This window comes from Suricata suricatta, chromosome 11 (genome assembly GCF_006229205.1).
Source record: "Suricata suricatta isolate VVHF042 chromosome 11, meerkat_22Aug2017_6uvM2_HiC, whole genome shotgun sequence".
Lineage (NCBI taxonomy): Eukaryota > Metazoa > Chordata > Mammalia > Carnivora > Herpestidae > Suricata > Suricata suricatta.
Window position 1 is genome coordinate 9,562,601 of NC_043710.1, and position 17,875 is coordinate 9,580,475.

General features: G+C 54.5%; 1 protein-coding gene across 1 annotated transcript; it reads right to left on the reverse strand.

Moving 5' to 3' along the window:
• Positions 1 to 9,125, reverse strand: LOC115272005 (pepsin A). Its single transcript, XM_029915006.1, has 9 exons — positions 9,070 to 9,125; positions 8,531 to 8,690; positions 6,403 to 6,520; positions 5,733 to 5,851; positions 4,852 to 5,051; positions 2,615 to 2,731; positions 1,428 to 1,572; positions 1,232 to 1,330; positions 1 to 150 (listed from the first exon to the last, which is right to left on the reverse strand). Exons 1-9 carry the CDS (start codon positions 9,123 to 9,125, stop codon positions 1 to 3), a joined length of 1,164 nt encoding a protein of 387 aa, XP_029770866.1.
• Positions 9,126 to 17,875: the final 8,750 nt, after the last annotated feature.

A 17,875-nucleotide genomic window follows, 5' to 3' on the forward strand; every position in this document is an offset into this window, starting at 1 on the left:
TTAGGCCACGGGGGCCAGGCCGACCTGGTTGTTGGCCCTGTCGAACACGGCAAAGTACTGGCGGATGAAGACGTCACCCAGGATCCAGAGCTCTCCGGAGGAGGTGGGGAGGTTCATGCCCTGCAGGCCGCTGACACAGCCCTGCTGGTTCTGCGGGAGAGGAGAAGGAAGCTGGAGATGGAGGGGTCGGCCGGCTCGGCAGGGACGAGGCACTGGGGACGGAGCCTCGAGCTCGCGGGCCGCCGTGAGGCACGCGCAAGGAGGGAGTCCTGGCTGGCGTCCGGGGACTTGGCTCCTCTCGGCCAGGGCTCGGCCTGTGCAAGCTGCTCATTCTACTGTCGGTTTCCAGGGATTACTAGACATTATCCAGGGTTTCTGGCTGTGGTACAGACCCTGACATCAGCATCGGGGCTGAGGGGCTTGGGGAAATCTCAGCTGCCGTGAAGGATTTTGGAGGCTCTGGTGACACAGCCTTTTCTCATTACTCTGACCCGATCCAGTGGCAGAAGGGAGCAGCTGTTAGCCTTTTTCATTTACAAGGGCACCGGGCCACAACCTTGGCCACGCACGAGAGCCACCTGGGGAGCACCGGAAATCCCCAGTGTTTAGGCCTGGCCCCCTACTAATGAAGCAGTGTGGAGCCTGGGCGACCGGCCGGCCAGGATATCAGCCCTTCTTACTGAGTAGCATCGACCCACTGGGTAAAATGAGTTTTCCCCTGGTGTCGTAACAGGCACCGTGTGGTCCTGGGGCTCACGCTCTACTGAGAGCTCTACTTCACATGCCCTGACCTGACGGAGGGCACGGCTTCCATTTGCTCAGCCCTGTTTGGACCTTTGGTGGGGTCCATCTGACCTGATCACCCTCACCACGCCCAGATAATGGGGAAAGCTGACGTCTCTCGTTTTTAGATGGGGAAACTGAGGCCAGGAGAGGTTGCAGCTGGCTCAGGTTCTGTGAGCTAGTCATCAACTCCCAGGGCTTGGACTCTGGTGTCCAACTGGAAACCCTTTTTTTCCTGCCACCAGCCTTTGCCTCACTTCTGCCCTTTTGGGGAGGGGAGGGGCGCTGCAACCACATTTTCACGCATGTATTCTTCTTTTCTTGTCAGCTTTTGCTTGTGGAAGCACCCTTTCCCTTGTGCAAGAGCCAGGGGCGGGGCGGGCTGGGGCGGGGGCGTGGCCGCACCCTCTGCGGGCACCCATGGGTGGCCGGCCCAGAGCCCCCTTACCTGCAGGATGTAGGCGCTGGCAGGCAGAGGGTACTCGTAGCCGTTGATGGTGAAGACGATGTCGGGCAGTTCGTTGATGGCTGAGCAGCTGATCACCATCTGGAAAGAGCGAGGCTTAGGAGGGCTTCGGCGTCTGCTGCACGGCAGGCCCACCCAGCACGCGGGGCTACAGCAGGGCCGTCAGGGCCGCACTCACCTGGCCGTAGGAGTTCTGGCTGGCTCCAATGTCGTTCTGGATGTTGGCAATGGCGTTGGTTGGGCCGGACAGCAGAGAGGTGCCTGTGTCAACGATGGCTTCGCAGCCGCCATTACAAGCGATGGACTCCCCATTCATGGTAATGCTACACACGGTGGGGACACAAGGAAGGGCCCCCTGAGTCCCCAGGGCGCATATCTCCCCAAGGAGGAGCCAGGTGGCCCCAAGAGGGTCCCCTCCTTCCATCCACTCGCCAACACGTAAAATTCCAGTTACTCGGTGAATATTGACTGAGTGCCTGCTCTGTGCTAGGCTGGGAGATGCAGAATCAGAGAGCACACGGCTCTGGCTGCAGGGAGCTCACGGTCTGGCTGGCGAGGTGGCTTATGATGGAGAAAGAGCTGGAAGGAGCAGGACACGTGGGAGGGGAATGGAAGCACGGTCGGGGGGGTGGGGGGGTGGGGGGGTGGTGCCAAGCAACCCGGGAAGGCTTCTCAGGAAGCCCCCAGGCTATAGGGAGGTGCAGAGCAGGAGAAGGACGTCACAGGGGGGCTGTGACAGAGACATGGAGCAGGGGCAGGAGGTGGAGGAAGTGATGGAGTTTTAGACACAGCTGTGGCTACGGCTGCGGCAGGTGTAAGGCCGGTCCGCCCAGGACAGTCCTGGTGTTAGTACTAGCAAGTCTGGTGTCCCGGGGACTGCTCATTCTTGGGCAAACCTGTGTAGGCAGTCCCCCTAGCAGGCCAGCGGGGTGACGGCCAGCTAAGGGATGAGGCTGCTTGGGGGAGGGGCAGGCTCCAAAGGGGACAGTGGGAAGGGATGCCCTGAAATTAGTCAGCCCCCTCGCCCTAGGGTGGGCGGAGTGAGCGGCAGTTCGGGGTCCCCTCTGTGCCGGGCCGTGTGGACAAGTATGCTGGTAGATTGTCCTGTCTGTTAGACCGGGAGGAAAGTGGCTGTCTCATGCTTGGAGAACGTCTTGTGTGGGGTGGGGAGGGTCCCAGGCAGCTCGCCTCCTCCAGCGAGGTGTCTTTCTTGGGGTCTCTCTGGCTTGGCCAGCTCCTGCTCTCTCCTCCTGGGGTACATTTCCCTGTGCTGGCTGTGCGGCTGTTCCCGGAAGATTCTAGAAACCTCGGTTAACTAGGAATCGACACGCGAAGGAGATCTAGGGCCCTTGCCGGCGCACTCACCTGTCCACGGTGATCTGCCAGTAGCCCTCGACAGAGACGGGCACCCAGTTCAGATTTCCAGTGTAGTAAGAAGAATCGATGCCACCAAACATCACCACGCTGCCACTCTGGTCATTGCTGTGGAAAGGAATGGGGGAGGGGGCGACACAGGGATTAATTAATTAATTCATTAATTAACCTGAGCATCTGCTATGTGCGTCCTAAGAGCTACCCCCTCCATGGGGCGCCTGGGTGGCTCAGTCGGTTAAGCGTCTGGCTTCGGCTCAGGTCACCATCTCATGGTTCATGAGTTCGAGCCCCCCGTCCGGCTCTGTGCTGACAGCTAGCTCAGAGCCTGGAGCCTGCTTTGGATTCTGTGTCTTTCTCCCTTTCTGCTCCTCCCCCTCTCATGCTCTCTCTCTCTCTCTCTCTCTCTCTCTCTCAAAAATAAATAAACATTAAAATAAAAGAGCTACCCCCCCTTTATTGAGCTCTTGTCAGTGCCAGAGCTGTGCTGAGGATGTGACACCCAGGGTTTCTTCGAATCCTTACACCAAGGATAAGTGGTCACTACTGTTATTTCCACTTTACATGGAGGAAACTAAGGCTCAAAGAAGTGAGGCAACTTGCTCAAGGTCACACAGCCAGGGAGCAACTGAACCAAGACTACGGCCCAGGTTTTTCTGGTTCCAAAGTATGTGGTTTCTACCCTCCTTGCTGTGGGGACCTCAAGAGAAGTGAATGCAGGGTTGCCGGGTTGACTCCGTCAGTTTAGCGTCTGACCCTTTGTCTCGACTCAGGTCACGATCTCCCGGTTTGTGAGTTCGAGCCTCACACTGGGCTCTGCGCTGGCAGTGTGGAGCCTGCTTGGGATTTCGTCTTTCTCTCCCTCCGCTCGCTCTCTCTGTCTTGCTCCCAAAATAAATACATAAGCTTAAAAAAAAAGTGAATGCCTGACCATGTCTGCTCTTAAGGACTTGATAGTGTAGTTCACCGGTTCTCAGCCAGGGAGCAGCTCCCAATTGGCCAGCGTCTGGGACGTTTTTGATTGTCATAATTCGGTGGCCAAAAGGGGGTGCCACTGATGGCTAGTAGATAGAGGCCAGGGAAGCTGCTAAGTATCCTATGACGCACAGGACAGTCCCAACAGAAGGAATTATCTGGTCTAAAATGTCCATAGTGCGGTGACTGAGAAACCCTGACCTACGGGAGAAATAAGAGGAAAGGAAACGCCTAAAAACCCAGAAAGGCAGGCTATGTGTGTAAGAGCCGACTTGAATAGTAAGGGTCCAAGAAGAGAAACAGTTCCTCCTGTGGTAAATCACAGGTGTCCTTGTGACCAGGACATTCTCTTTCTAGGTCTCTGCAGTTTCGGGTTAGATAGGGAAGCAACGGTGGGTGATGATAAGGAATTAACCACGAAAGGACTGGCCACAGGTAAAACAGGTAAAATGGTCCCCATCATGTAACCTCCCCACCTCAGCTCCCTGCAAACCTCTGACGGTGCAGCGCATCACAGGGAGATTATAGCAGAGCCGTTAACTGCTCAAGAAAAACATGGACCACGACCAACCCCTTCCAAAGAGAAGGATGTGTCAGAGGAAAGCCGAGTGTCTCGGGAAAGTTGATGACACTCTGATATTCTTGCATAAACCTCTGCTCAATCTAACCAACCCTTGGCTTATTCTTTACTCGTTCTTAGAATTCACTCAGAGCCACAACCGGAACCTGGATTTTGTTAACCAACAGAGGAAACCTGCCTTCGTCATTTAAAAGTTCCCTTGTTGAAGACACAAGTCCTATTTTCGTGTTTTGAATGGGCTCCACGCCCAGTGCAGAGCCTAATGTGGGACTTGGACTCACGGCCCTGAGATGGAGACTTGAACCGAGACCAAGTTTTGGACCCCCCCAACCGACTGAACCATCCAGGTGCCCCAATTTTCACTTTTTGCTGTGGAAGGTTGGCCCCTGTTTTAAGTGGATTCAGTTAACATGGTAGTCGTGTGGGGGCCAGCCACGAGGGGGCTGGGGGTGGGAGCAACTGGCGAAGGACGTTTGACCGTGTCGGTCAAAGGGATAAAACTCACGCTGGTAAAATGAGACCAATGAAGTTGGCGCATCAGCGAGGGATTTAGCACCATCCTCTCCATAATTTACCCCTTGAGACTTAGACATCAACCCTTGGAACCCCTTGCTTGCTGAGACCCTGGACAGCCCCCTGTGGGGGCAGGTGGCCATGACCCTTCCGCCCCACTTACCCGCTCAGGTAGACTGAGAAGAGATCCTGGGACACCAGACCCTCATTCCACATGTTGTCAAAGACGGGTGTGGCCCCGGAGGCCGAGATCTGGGGGTAGGCCAGACCCAGGATGCCGTCGAAGGGGGCGTAGTACAGGAAAGAGCCGGGCTCGGTCTCGCTCAGGCCGAAGATCTGGTTGGTGTCTGCGACGCCTCCGACCTGAATCGGGGGAAACCATGAGGTGTGCGGTGAGCACGGTGGGCGCCAGCCCCGGGCCCAGAGCGTCTCTGGTTCATTTCAAGCAGGACTTGGCGACCAGGGTGGCAGGCTGGGAGGAAGGGAGGAGGGCTGTCCCTGGGATTGCTTGTTATTCCTGCGGAAGTAACCACTGCCACTGATCTTGGACGGCCACGGTCTGTGGAGTGAGGATTTGCTGCGAAGCTGATGGCCACGGTGTGTGCGTGTGTGTCTGTGTGTGCACGTGTGCACGCGCTCATACTAGCACTCTAGGTTCTGACTGGATGCAAAGTGGACCCCAGACAAGTCAGGGCCCCTGACCCTGTTGCACCCTTGTGAAGCTCTCATGACTCAGGGGGCTGCAGGTGGGGGGACGAGGTGCTGAAAGAGAACAGAGCCTTTGTGCCTTCTGCTCTTGGCTCCTACCTAGCATTCAACTTGGGGGTGCTGAGGTTGGCTTATGGCTCTGAGAAGCCACTCCTTTACCCGCTACTGTCCCCACCTAGAAATGTCCGTGACATTTCTGCCACTTTCCCCTCCTGCATCGCCTCTCAGGTTACTTTTGTGATCACCGAGTCCCCCATCGTTTGAACAAGCTGGCTCTGGCGGGGTGCACCGCGGTCCCCAGGGTCCTCGGAAGATGGCCGGCCAGCAGGTGCTCACCTGGACGGTGTCGTATCCCAGGATGCCTGTCATGCTGCCGGTGCCATAGGCGATGGAGACGGGCTGGCTGGTGGCCTGGTAGGTGGAGGACTGCTGAGGGTTGAAGCGGTTGTGGTTGGCTGCGGAGGGGGGGCAAGAAGTAATGATATCAAGTTCAAACAGCTGAGCCAGAGTCATGGGCTAAGAATGTCTTCACTGGGGGTGGGGAGGGTGCCTTGGCTCTGGGTGGGGCTTTGGAGGAGAAATGTAACCTTTGCCCCAGATTTTGGAGCCTAGGCATTCCCAGGTTCCACTTCTGTCTGTTTGGGCCAGAAGGGACCCTGTCACTGATGGAAGGTCCCCAGTGGACCTCACGGTCCTCCCAAGAGCGCCCAGGCTAACACTGAACAGAGCAGGCTCCTGGCTGTGCGAGGTGCCGAGCACTTACAAACTCTCCCTGCCAGTGGATTGAGCTCCGTGAGGACAGGGACCTGGCATGATTCACCCCGTTATCCCTGAGCCCGGAGCCCAGGGCTTGGCGCCTAGCAGGTGCTCAGTAAACGCCTGCCGAGTGAATCCCTGAGTGACTCCCCCAGGCTTGACGATGGACGTATTTGAAGCCCCTGGGTGTTCAGGGCTCCAGGTCGGCTGGTGCCTGGGGAGCCCGGGCAGGGCAGGGCCAGGCGCTCACCGCAGGCGGGACTGTTGCAGTAGACCGAGGGCACCCACAGGTTGGAGGAGCCGGTATCGAAGATGACGGTGAACTCCTGAGGGGGAGTGCCGATGCCGATGGTGCCGAAGTACTCCATCTGTATTTGGGGATGGAACAGCTCGCTGACCCCCCGTTTGCTGGGGCTCCCCTGCCTGGCCTCCTCGGGGACCACATCAGGGTGGCTCCTGTCCCATCGGTGTTCTCCCGGCCTTTCTCTCCCTGTCCAGTGCATCTATCCTTTCAAGGCCCAGCCGGGCCCCCCCTCCTCCTGGAAGTCTTCCCTGACTACTCCTCTGTTACCCTCTGACTGTTTCCTTCTAAGCACCGTGAACACCCAACAACTATCGGCTGTCGCCTCCTCGTTCAGCTCTTGTCTGGTATATCTGAGGCTCGTAGTCCCAGAGAATGCACGTTCTTGGACAGGGACGGAACTTTACAGCACCCCTCAGAGTCTAGGTTGAAATGCTTTTTCGTTAAATTGGCGATGGCGGGGGTCAACAAATCACCTCATGATGGGCACCCCTAGAGAAGTCTGATTCCTAAATCTAGGTGTGTGTGTGTAGCCGGTTCAAGAAAACACAGAGTCAGGATAGTCATTCTCTGTGGCAGTGCCTTCTCCTTTCCCAACCCTGTTCTAGCGCCGTGGGGCTGGCTATTCTTTGATGATGATGTCAAGCCCCTTCCCTTTGCAGGGCCTTTGCACTTGCTGTTTTTTGTGCCGGGCACATGTTTATTCTAGATCTTTCCTTGGCTGGCCCCTTCTTGCCACTCATTCAAAGCTCCAGTCAACTGTCACCTCTGCCAAGAGGCCCTCCCTGACTGCTTTATCTAACTTTGCCCTTCCCTCATGGTTCTCCTTCCCCTTACTCTAATTAGTTCTTCTTTGGGACCCTGGTCACTACTTGAAATTATCTGAGATACTTATTTGTCTCTTATTTGTCTTTCCCTCTAGAATATAAGCCCCGGGAACTCTGTTTGCCCACATTGTTTCCTTAGCTTCTTGCACAGAGCCTCGGGCACCTAGTAGGTGCTTCCTAAATGTTTGTTAAGTGGATGGGTGGGCTAACTTTACCAAGCTCTTGCCAAAGACTGGGTGCTGTGCTAAGCACTCAAAAAAAAAAATCCAAACAAACAAACAAAACAAACAAAAACAAAACAAAAAAACCAAATGCCCACAAAACCCAAAAAACCAAAAAACCCCAAACGTGATTGCATTAATTACTTTTCAACAATCTCCTGTGGTAGGTATTAGTGGTTCCATTTTACAGACAAGGACACTGAGGCTCACTCAGAATTTAAAGGACTAGCCCGAGGTCACACGGCCCCTCAGGATCCCAGCCTAGCTTCACACCAGGTCTGGCAGATTTCACAGGCTCTGCTCTTAGCGACAGGCAACCTTCATACCCGTGGCCCAGCGCCATTTACACTCGGGACACAATATCTACTAAAGGACAGGGTGCTGCCCCTGGGTCCCAGGTGGAAGAGTCAGAGTGATCTTCCTGAAACATCCCTCGGATCGTGTCAACCCTTCTGGTTAAGACAGTTGAGATGCTGTCTGGTCCCCTCGGTCCTCAATTGTGCCCCTTTCTCTAGCTCTCTGCTCTCCATGAGCACTGGCCTCCTATCCTCAAATGCACTCTGTTCCCTGCTGTCACGAGGTCTGGCACACGCTGTCAGCCCTCTTGGACTCCCTCCTGTCCCCTGGATCCCCCCGTTCCTCCTTCACTGCCTGTCCCGGCCACACCTTCATAGCCTGAGACCTTCACTGAGTAGCCCTCGGCCTGGTTATGCTTTTCACGGTTTGTGAGGCTCACTGATGACTGTCTGTCTCTCCCTCCTGGACTGCGAGCTCCGTGAAAACAGGGGCTGCGCCTGGTTTTGCTCTTTACAGCTGCCCCTGGGCCCAGCGCAGTCCCCAATGCATAAGGAGGTGCTCTGTATGCGGAAACACTGGAGGAAACAACGAATGAATGAGAACAGCCCTGATGGTGGCTTCCTGCCCTTCCCTCGTGCCTCTGAGGTCCTGGGAGCAGAGCCCGAGGTGACCGCCTGGGAGTTCTGAGCGCTGGCCCAGCCTTGGCTGTCCCACTGCCCCCTGGGCACTCACATCCATGTAGTTCTCCAGGGGCTGGGCCGCTATCATGGTGGCATCCTGATTGGGGAAATACTTGCTGGCTGGGTTGAGGCTGTGCGTCTTCAGGAAGTCCTCCAGGAGGCCATGCTCGATCAGGTTCTGCCTCAAGGACTTCTTCTTGAAGAGGGGAACCCTGTGGCAGAGAATTAGCAGAAGGCTGGTTTGGAGGGGCACGGGGAGCTGGGCAGACAGTCTGCTCGCGGACTGCCGCGGAAGCCTTAGAAGGACGAGGGAGCCCAAGGGAGGACGGAGACGCGAAGCCAGGAGGGGAGATGCTTCTCTTTTTGGCAGAGAGGGTAAGAGGCTGAAGTCGCCCTGCCCTGTGCCCACGTCGGCAGGGCTGCCGCCCCAAGAAGGCAGAGCGAGAGAAGAAGGGAGCCGGGAGCCGGTGGAGCAGAGTGGAGCTGGGTGAGGGAAGAGGGGAGGAAGGAAAATGCGAGGGGGGAAGGAAGGCGATGTGGCAGGTGGCCAAAGGGGACCGCTGTCCTGGGTGCAGCGCGTGCCAGACTCACTTGACGATGACACACTCAGAGAGCGCCAGCAAGCTGAGCAACAGCAGCCACTTCATGGTTCTCTTGGGTCCCAATCTCCGGAGAAGGGTAGATGGGTGGAAAGTGTACTGCACCAGGCAGGGGCTGCCCTTTTTATACAGCCCAGGTCCTCGGGGACCCGCCTTATCAGCCTCCGCGTGTCACCCCTTATCGGAACCCCAAACAGGAAAGTTCCTGATAAGACAGTCCCCGCCCCGAGCTCCATTCTGAGAAGTTTCCAAGGAGTAGATTTCCACTGTAACCATATCCCGCGCTGGGAATGGCCCTGCGGAGGGCAAGCTATGGCGTGGTGGCTTATTACCTCTTAAATAATGGAATTCGTTAAAACGTGACAATTTTGACAGAATTGGTCTAACGTGCACGTAACGTGGAACGGATGTGAAGGAAGTGTGTTGCCCCCCGCTCTGTCCCCCTGTGGCCCAGGAGGCTGGGGTTCTCAGGGAACCGTGCCCCTCTCGGCCATGGGCCGTGTTCCTCTAGCCGCTAACCCCAAAACACATTCCTCAGGTCGGTGGTTCGGGACTCGGGACACATTTCTGCCCTCACATGTCCTCGTGTGGGGTTGTTGGGTTTCGAACTAGCCTCTAGGCCCTGTTGTGTTCTTGTTTCTCATGCAGGACAGAGGAAGAGCGGGGAGCGGAGCAAATGGAAGAATGGGATCTTTCTTTCCTGGAGGAACAAACTTGAAACAGGCTGGGTTTGTCATTGGAAGCTGGACCCTTTGCTTTCTGCACCCCCTCTCTCCCTACTGCTCCTCTCTCATGCTCTCAGGTTGCTGGAAGCTTCCGCCGCCGTGGAGATCCCACCAGGGCCTGACTCTCCCGGGTGCTCCATGAATAAAGCATGGCCAAATCAGCTACAATAGAGCAAAGCTTTCTGGGAAAATTCATATTAGCATGTGAATGGCTTCAAAGAGAATCTTCTTCTTAGAAGATGATGCTTACTAGGGCTCCTGGGTGGCTCAGCTGGTTACGTGGGCAGCTCTTGATTTTGGCTCCGGTCATGATCCCGGGTTGTGGGCTCTGTGCTGAGTGTGTAGCCTGCTTAAGATTCTGTCTGTCTGTCTGTCTCTCTCCCTCAGCCCCTCCATGCTCCCATTCAAGCTCCCTTTCTCTAAAGTAAGAAAATAAATGAATGAATGAATGAATGAATAAATAAATAAATAAATAAAAGAATCATATTACCAACCCACTAGGTTCTCTACCGTGGGGGGTTTATTAAGTAGACAGAGTGGAGTGAAAACTTGGATTCAGAAATTGTCGGGGAGGGACATAAGCGAGAGGGAGATCGCAAGCCCTGTCTGTGGTCTTGTTTTGAAATCAGATGCCCTGGGCCACCCCTGGTTTTTCTAGCATCAGGAGACACAGAGTCTGTGAAAGCTCCAAATTCCCCCCAGCGCCTCTGGGTGACATTGGAGGGGTGGATGGTGTGAGTCAATGTTGGGACCAGTGGTGATTAAGTACAAAGCACATCTGCATTTCACTTACCCATTAAGACGTCTTTGTGACCCAAGTGTGGATGCTTTGCCTGGTATTTTCCGTGTTCACATCTGTTGGTACCCGCTTCCTCTCCTTCTCTTTAATTCCCCTCCAGCTTTCCTCACTCTCACCTTTGGGCTGATTCTATGGGGGAGCTGGTGGTCCTCCGATGGTTGAGCTCTGGGAGCACCAGAACCCTGCTCCAAGCTGCCACTGGGCGGGACGGCGGGGGGCGGGGAGGGGCGTGCAGGGGCGGGGGTGCTCATCAGGGCGTCAGAGGTAATGGGGGTCTGACCCTGGTTGGTGGGTGGATGAGTGCCTATCACTGTTCCTTACACTCCGTGTATATGTTGCGTGTGTCTGAGACCGTTCATAAATAACTTCTTAAAAAAGAAAGAAACAACAACCAAGTCTTTTCCTCCTTTCTTTCTTGTGTTAAGAACTGAGTCTTTTACACCTAATTTTCAACTTGGAATTGTGGGGGTGGGTGGTAGTGGGGAGAGTCAGGGGACCCTCAGGACCGAGGGGTGGGGAGTGGACGATGAAGATCATGGTGCGTGTTTTATTCACCTTTCGTTTCTCTCGGTGAGTTGCGTGGTGCACGGAAGTGTTCGGCATGGTGTTTTGATTGATCCCCAGCAAGCTGGGCTGGGGGAGAGCCGCTTGGGGCTGTGGCTCGGAGCAGGGTCAGGATTCCATCATCAGCCATTTTTGCCGTTCGCCTGCCGTTCTGGTAATTTAGTGATACCATCCGTGCGTTTCGGCAGTTCGAGACGCGAGCATAGACTTACTGACCTCTTACCCTTAGCTCATGATGTTAAGGAATGTTATGATCCCCATTTTATGGATGAGGAAACCGAGGCTCAGAGAAGTTGTGCCACTTGCCTGAGGGACACAGTGAGAGAGCAGGGACTGGAAGCCAGGCCTCTCTTTCTTGTCCCCTGTGCCTTCCGCCTCCATGCCCTGACTGGGGTTTACTGCAGGCCCTGGGGGAATTTTATGAAGAGTTCTGGAGCCAGAGCCTGGGTTTGAATCCCAGGGCTGCCTCTGAATGTCTGCAAGACCCGGGGCTAGGGATCCGGTCTCTCTGAGGCTCAGTTTCCTCATCTGTATAATGGGGATAGTGGTACCGCCACTTTCAGGGGATTGTAGTGAGGACTGAACACAGAGTGCTAAACACCCACACGCTTACAGGGGCTGAAACGAAAGCCATGGTCAACCCCAGGTGCTGGTGAGGGTACTCGGCCCACCCGTGCAGTGGGCATGCGAAACTCACGGCCCCTTTGGGAAAAGGCTTAGCAGTTCTGTGTAAAGTAAACACGCACTTACCGTTTGACCCAGCGATCCCCCTTCTGGGTATTTACTGAAAAGAAATGAAAACCATGTGTCCTCGCAAAGACCTGTACACAGCTGTTTATAACGGCTTTTCCTCATAACTGTCGGAAACTGGAAACGGCTCAGAAGTCCCTCAGCTGGTCGCCGGACACGCAGCCGGTGGAGCAGCCACACGAGAGGAGCGCGATCAGCAATAGAAACAACTGAGCTGCTGGGCACAGCTTACTGGCATTACACCGTGTGAAGGAGGCCAGGCTCAAAAGGCTACCTTCCTACGATTCTTATGTATCCGACGTTCTGGAAAAGGCAAAAAATAATGGGATCAGGAAACAGGTCAAAGGCCGGGAAGAGATTGACTTTGGGGAGATGGAAATACTCTCTCTCTAGATCACACGCTTGAAAAGGTACGTTTCCCTCTACGGCCACAGATGCAATGCACCCGAGTTTACAGCAGGGGGCGCATCTGGCCAGTGACAGCCACAAGTAGGAGGGCGGTGATGAGAAATTGGGTACTTGGTTCTGCCTGTGGAGGTGTCCTGGTGGGGACACATGGCATTCATTTCAAATAAGATGTTGTGAGGGGCACCTGGGTGGCTCAGTCGGCTAAGGGTCCATGAACTCGTGGCTCATGAGTTCAAGCCCCGCCTTGGGCTCTGTGCTGACAGCTCAGAGCCCGGAGCCGGCTTCAGATTCTGTGTCTCCCTCTCTCTCTGTTCCTCCCCTGCTCGCAAAAATAAATAAAGATTAAAAATAATTAAAAAAATAGATTTCATTAAAAAAATAAGATGGTGTAATACCACTAAAGGAAAGGCAAACGAAAAGAATAACCCATCCCTCCTTCCTACTTTCATTATGGTCCTTTGGAACCATGAGTAAAGTCGTTCACGATCTGCTTTTCTCCTCGTGACGAAGTGGGGCCACTGTGGCAAAGCTTTGAGGAGCTGACTGAGGACCACAAGCATTCCCCAGAGGCCCTGCCTGGCGGGCTTTTTCACGCCATCCTGGGGGTGTGGGTGGGGTGGCCAGGGTCCACCTAGGTGGGGTAGATAGTGTCCAGGCTCTCCCCTGGGCATATGAGAGGGTTGCAGGGTTTAGAGTCTGAGGATGGGTGACAGTTTGGGGGGCCACAGCTTGACTGTGGGACCCACATGGGAATTTCAGACACAGGAGAAATGTGTTTGGGAAGCAGAAGGAAGTTTCCTCAGGCAGGAACCTGAAGGAGCCATTTACGTATTCATTCAGCTCATGTTTGTTGCGCGCCTGCTACATGCTGGGCAGACACGTTGCAGCGGCTCGGAGTAGCTCCATGCACGGAATGGAAACATGCCAGGCCTTCAAGGGGTTCGAGGTCAAGTCAAGAGAGGGCAGGTGTTGGGGCGGGCTGCTCTTTCCTCCCTACCTGGTACGTCTTTGTTTTGAGCTGTCTGCACAGAGTCTGATGCGGGGCTCGAACTGACCAACTGCGAGATCATAACCTGAGCTGACGTCAGATGCTTAACCGACTGAGCCACTCAGGCGCCCATCGAGTCTTTCTATATTAGAGATTTTAACACCATGAGGGAGGCTGAAACTGAAGGCACCAATTCCCAGCTTATGGCAGACTCTATGATAACCCCCAGTGATCCTTGCCCTCTGGTATCCATGCCCCTTGTAAGCCCCTCCCTTGAATGTGCACAGGACCTGTGAGTTGCTTCTAGTCTGGCCATCAGCCGGGACCCCTCTGTGGCTGCCGGGGGTGGCGTTGGGGAAGCCAGGATACGGCAACGCAGATGGGATGTCACTTTTATGATGACGTTATGTGAGATCATCATTCTGTCTTTCCAGTAGATTCTTTGTATAGACCTTCTCCCTTGCTCACTCTGACGAGGCAAGGTGACCCACGGAGATGCCCAAAGAGTGAAGAACAGGGGGGGTGGTCTCCAGTCATTAGCCAGCAAGGAACGGAGCCCCCCATTCTGGCAACCCACAAAGAGCTGAATCCTGCCAACCACCCTGTGAGCTGGGAAGGGGACCCTTCACCGATCGAGATTCAGATGAGACCACGCCCCTGGCTTTGTGAGAGACACTGAAACGGAGGAGCGGTCGAGCGGAGCCTGGATGCCTGCCCCACAGAAAGCAGAGCGGACACATGTGAGCCGGTTCAGCTCACTAAATGTGTGCTAACTGGTCACCAGCAATAGAAACTGATACAAGGTAGAACCCCCCCTTGAAAATTAGACCAAGATCGACGTGGCTGCCTCTGTTCTTCTGCGATCAGGGTTCCGGTTCCCTGTAAGGCGTTTTCTGCCCGGGCCACGTGAGCCACAGACGAGGAGGAAATTGACTACCTACAAACCTCCATCGGCACAATAAGGCTCGTGTTTCCTTAGTTCTCCGTGCTTCTCTCAGTGCTTTGAGATACACCAGCTTTTAAAAATCATTATCCTCCCTTGCACTATCCCCACGGACACAGTTCAGAAGGTTTAAGTGGTCAGCACAGGTTCATATAACCAAATAGTGACACTATTGAGAGACCAGGACCTGAGTCACAGAAGGCTCTTGTCTTGGGAGACTGTTGCCCCGGGTCAGGCTCTGTGCACACACACACACTCACACGCATGTGTGCTCACACACGCCCAGTTCCTGCTCCTTGGTTAGAGCGTAAGGGGGATACTCTGTGATGGCCGCAGCCTCGAATCCCGGGGGGACTCAGAAAAGCCGCTCTGCCCAGTCCCCACAGGAACTCCTGGGAGGGAAAGTGGGCCCCCGACTCCAGAACCTTCTGTTCTGCATGAGGTCTGATCATCTGCCAGGGCCCCTCCGAGGCTGCCAGGGGCGAAGCCGGGTGATCTGCGTACCAGACTGGCCTGGCAGGAAGATTAGACAACGGTGTTTACTTTGCCATTAGCCCGGCCTGGCACTTGGCTTTGAGGGGCACCGCGGCCTGCATCACCAACGCCGGGCAGCCCCTGCCAAGAGCACAGGTGTTCAGAAATGTTCCACCAACATATCCAATCAAGCAATGGAAGGAAATCTAAAGAACCCAGTCCTGGTGAAGACTGGAAAGGAGCAATGAAGCATGATAAGCCTTATCGAGCCATTGTTGTGATAGGCTTTGGGATGGCTGGTCCCCTAGGGGCTTTCAATCTTCCGACAACACCGGCTGCACGCTGCCCCCCCCCCCCCCCGCCTCCCCATTCCAGAGCCTGTGGAGTTTCTCTAGGGAAGGGCACAGGTTTTTAAATTAAATCCATAATAGCATTTTTTGGCCCAAGTATACAAATAATGCATGTCCCCTGCAGATGACTTAGAGGCAAACAAACATTTTAAAGCAATTCAACCCCCACCCAGCGCTATCTACCATTAATGTTGCAAATCAACGTATCTCTTTCCTACAAAATATGCTGACACGCTGTTTTGCAGCCTGCTTTAAAAAAAAAATGAAATGTCTGTGGATTTGCCAGGTACTTTCTTGTAAGTTTACACCATCATCTTAGGAATTTTCTTGAAGCATAAGGTGCCCACGGAAAGGTGCCTGTCCCAGGGAGGGGCGTGATAAAATGTCACAAACCAACCAAACCCATGTAACCCCGACGCAGAGCCAAGAAACCGAACATTACAAGTGCCTACAGGGTTCCCTCAGGCTCCCTTCCAGATGCGAACCCGCCCCTAAAGCCAAGCGTAATCGCTGCTCTAACTTCAAACAGTGAAGATTAATTTGGCCTGTTTTTGTACTTTAGGGAAACAGCACCATGTAACAGGCAAGGCTCTGTGTCCAGCCCCTTTGCTCCAAATTTTGTTAGATTCACCCCAGTATTGTGTGCAGGTGCAAATCAGCTATTTTCTTTAAAAAATATTTTTTAATGTTTATTTTTTTTTGAGAGAGAGAGAGAGAGAGCGTGCGAGAGCAAGCAGGGGAGGGGCATCGAGAGAGGGAGACGGAATCAGAAGCAGGTTCCAGGCTCTGAGCTGTCAGCACAGAGCCCGACGCTGGGCTCGAACTCACAAACCGCAAGATCATGACCTGAGCCGAAGTCAGAGGCTTAACTGACGGAGTCCCTCAGGCGTCTCCACAAATCAGCTATTTTCACTGCTGCATGTTTTTCTGTTGTGTAAATACACATTTTATTGAGCTCTTCTCCAGTTGATGGGCATTTGGGGCGACTTCCTTAGGGGGGCGCTCATGAACAGTGGTGCTATTAACACCCTAGGACACACCTTTGGGTGAATATATATGGGCATTTCTGTCGGGTGTAGATCCAGGGGTGGACTTGCTAGACCATAGGGTTGACATATGTTCAGCTTTCGTAGAGGCTGCTGGGCAAGTCTTCCAAGGGATTGTACCATTTTGCGCTCCCACCACCAGTGGATGGGGGTCCCAGCTGCCCCGAGTCCTGCGGGACCCTTGGGAGGTCTGCCATTTAATGGTAGCCACTCTGGTGGGCGTGAGGACGCACCTTCTTGTGGTTTTCATGTGTATTTCCTGGTGAATAGCAACACGGAGCACCTTTTCATGTGCTCACTGGCCACTTGCACGTCTTCTTTTAGGAAGTGCCTGCTCAAGTCTTCCGCCCATTAAAAAGAAATTTTGGTTGGGGGGGTCTGGGTGGCTCAGTTGGCTTAGCGACCAACTTGTGATTTCGGCTCAGGTCATGATCTCGCGGTTCATGGGACTGAGCCCCACACTGGGCTCTGTGCTGACAGCGTGGAGCCTGCTGGGATTCTCTCTCTCTCTCTCTCTCTCTCTCTCTCTTCCTTTCCCTCTGCCCCTCCCTATCTTGTGCTCTCTCTCTCTCTCTCTCTCTCAAAATATGTAAATAAACATTAAAAAAAAAAAAAGAAAAAGCAGGTAGTCCCTTCACTCTGGCTTTGGATCCTCCTTATCCACTAAGAAAGTGAATTCCTGGTTGGGTTTGGTTGGCAGACCTCCGAGGGCTGGCAAACAGCACAGAGGAAAGAGGACACGTGTCCCAGGACGGCCCATCTCCCTGGGCCAAGTGGGACAAAGCCCCTCCCGCCAGACAAGCCCCTGGGACAAGGAGGCAGATCAGCCCCAGGGACAGTAAGGCACAGACGCTTCTGCAATGATGATGGCTAACGGGTATAAAGGCGGGGGTGCTGCGGGAATTAAGTCTCACCTGAACGACCCTATGAGTTAGGCACCCCTCCTATTCCTCTCTTACTGGTAGGATGCGGAGAGGTTCGGTAACTTGTTCAACGTGACACAGCTCACTTAGCCGGTGGAGGGGGGCAGAGCTGGGGTTCCAGCCCAGGCTCTCTGGATCCTGAGCCCACACCGGTAAGCATTTGCTGCCACTTTCCCAGGAAGATGCACAGCACAGGCCTACACCCAATTTCTGAGTTCCCAAAGTCCATCCCTGGGGCCCATCGGGGGGAGGAGAGGGAAGGGAGTGTCTGCTCAAGCACGTGAAGCTGTTGACCGTGACCACAGATAAGGCAACACACAGGTAGTGAGCTCTGCTCCACGGGAGGTATGCAAGCAGAAGCTGGATGCCAGAATAGGCATCCAGATAGATGAATTATGCGAACGGATACAGGAATGAGCGAGTGCGCTGCTCTGGGACAGCAGGAGCCCACTGACTGTCAGGGGACCAGGAGCATGGGGACCCTGACAGCCCCAACTCTGTGGCCTTTGAGCAGCAAGAGCCCTGGACATCGTGGTCCAAGCTCTTGAGGACAGTCTCCTGGGGGGAGGGACGTGCCCACACGGAGTCCCGGGAAGGAAGGAGCGAGGTCCGGAGTTTCCACCCGGCTTTGGGTAAAATTCGAGGGAAGGGCTTGGGGGGAGGCAGACATTCGGAGCTGGGCAGAACGAGGGTTAACTGGAGGCACACAAGGAAATGTTTGGAACCTGGGGAGTGGGCTGGCAGAGGATGGAGATATTAACCAGGGTATGGAAAATTCTCGGGAACTGGAGCGTAACCAAGGAGTTGGCCTGAAGTCCCTCCGCAGAG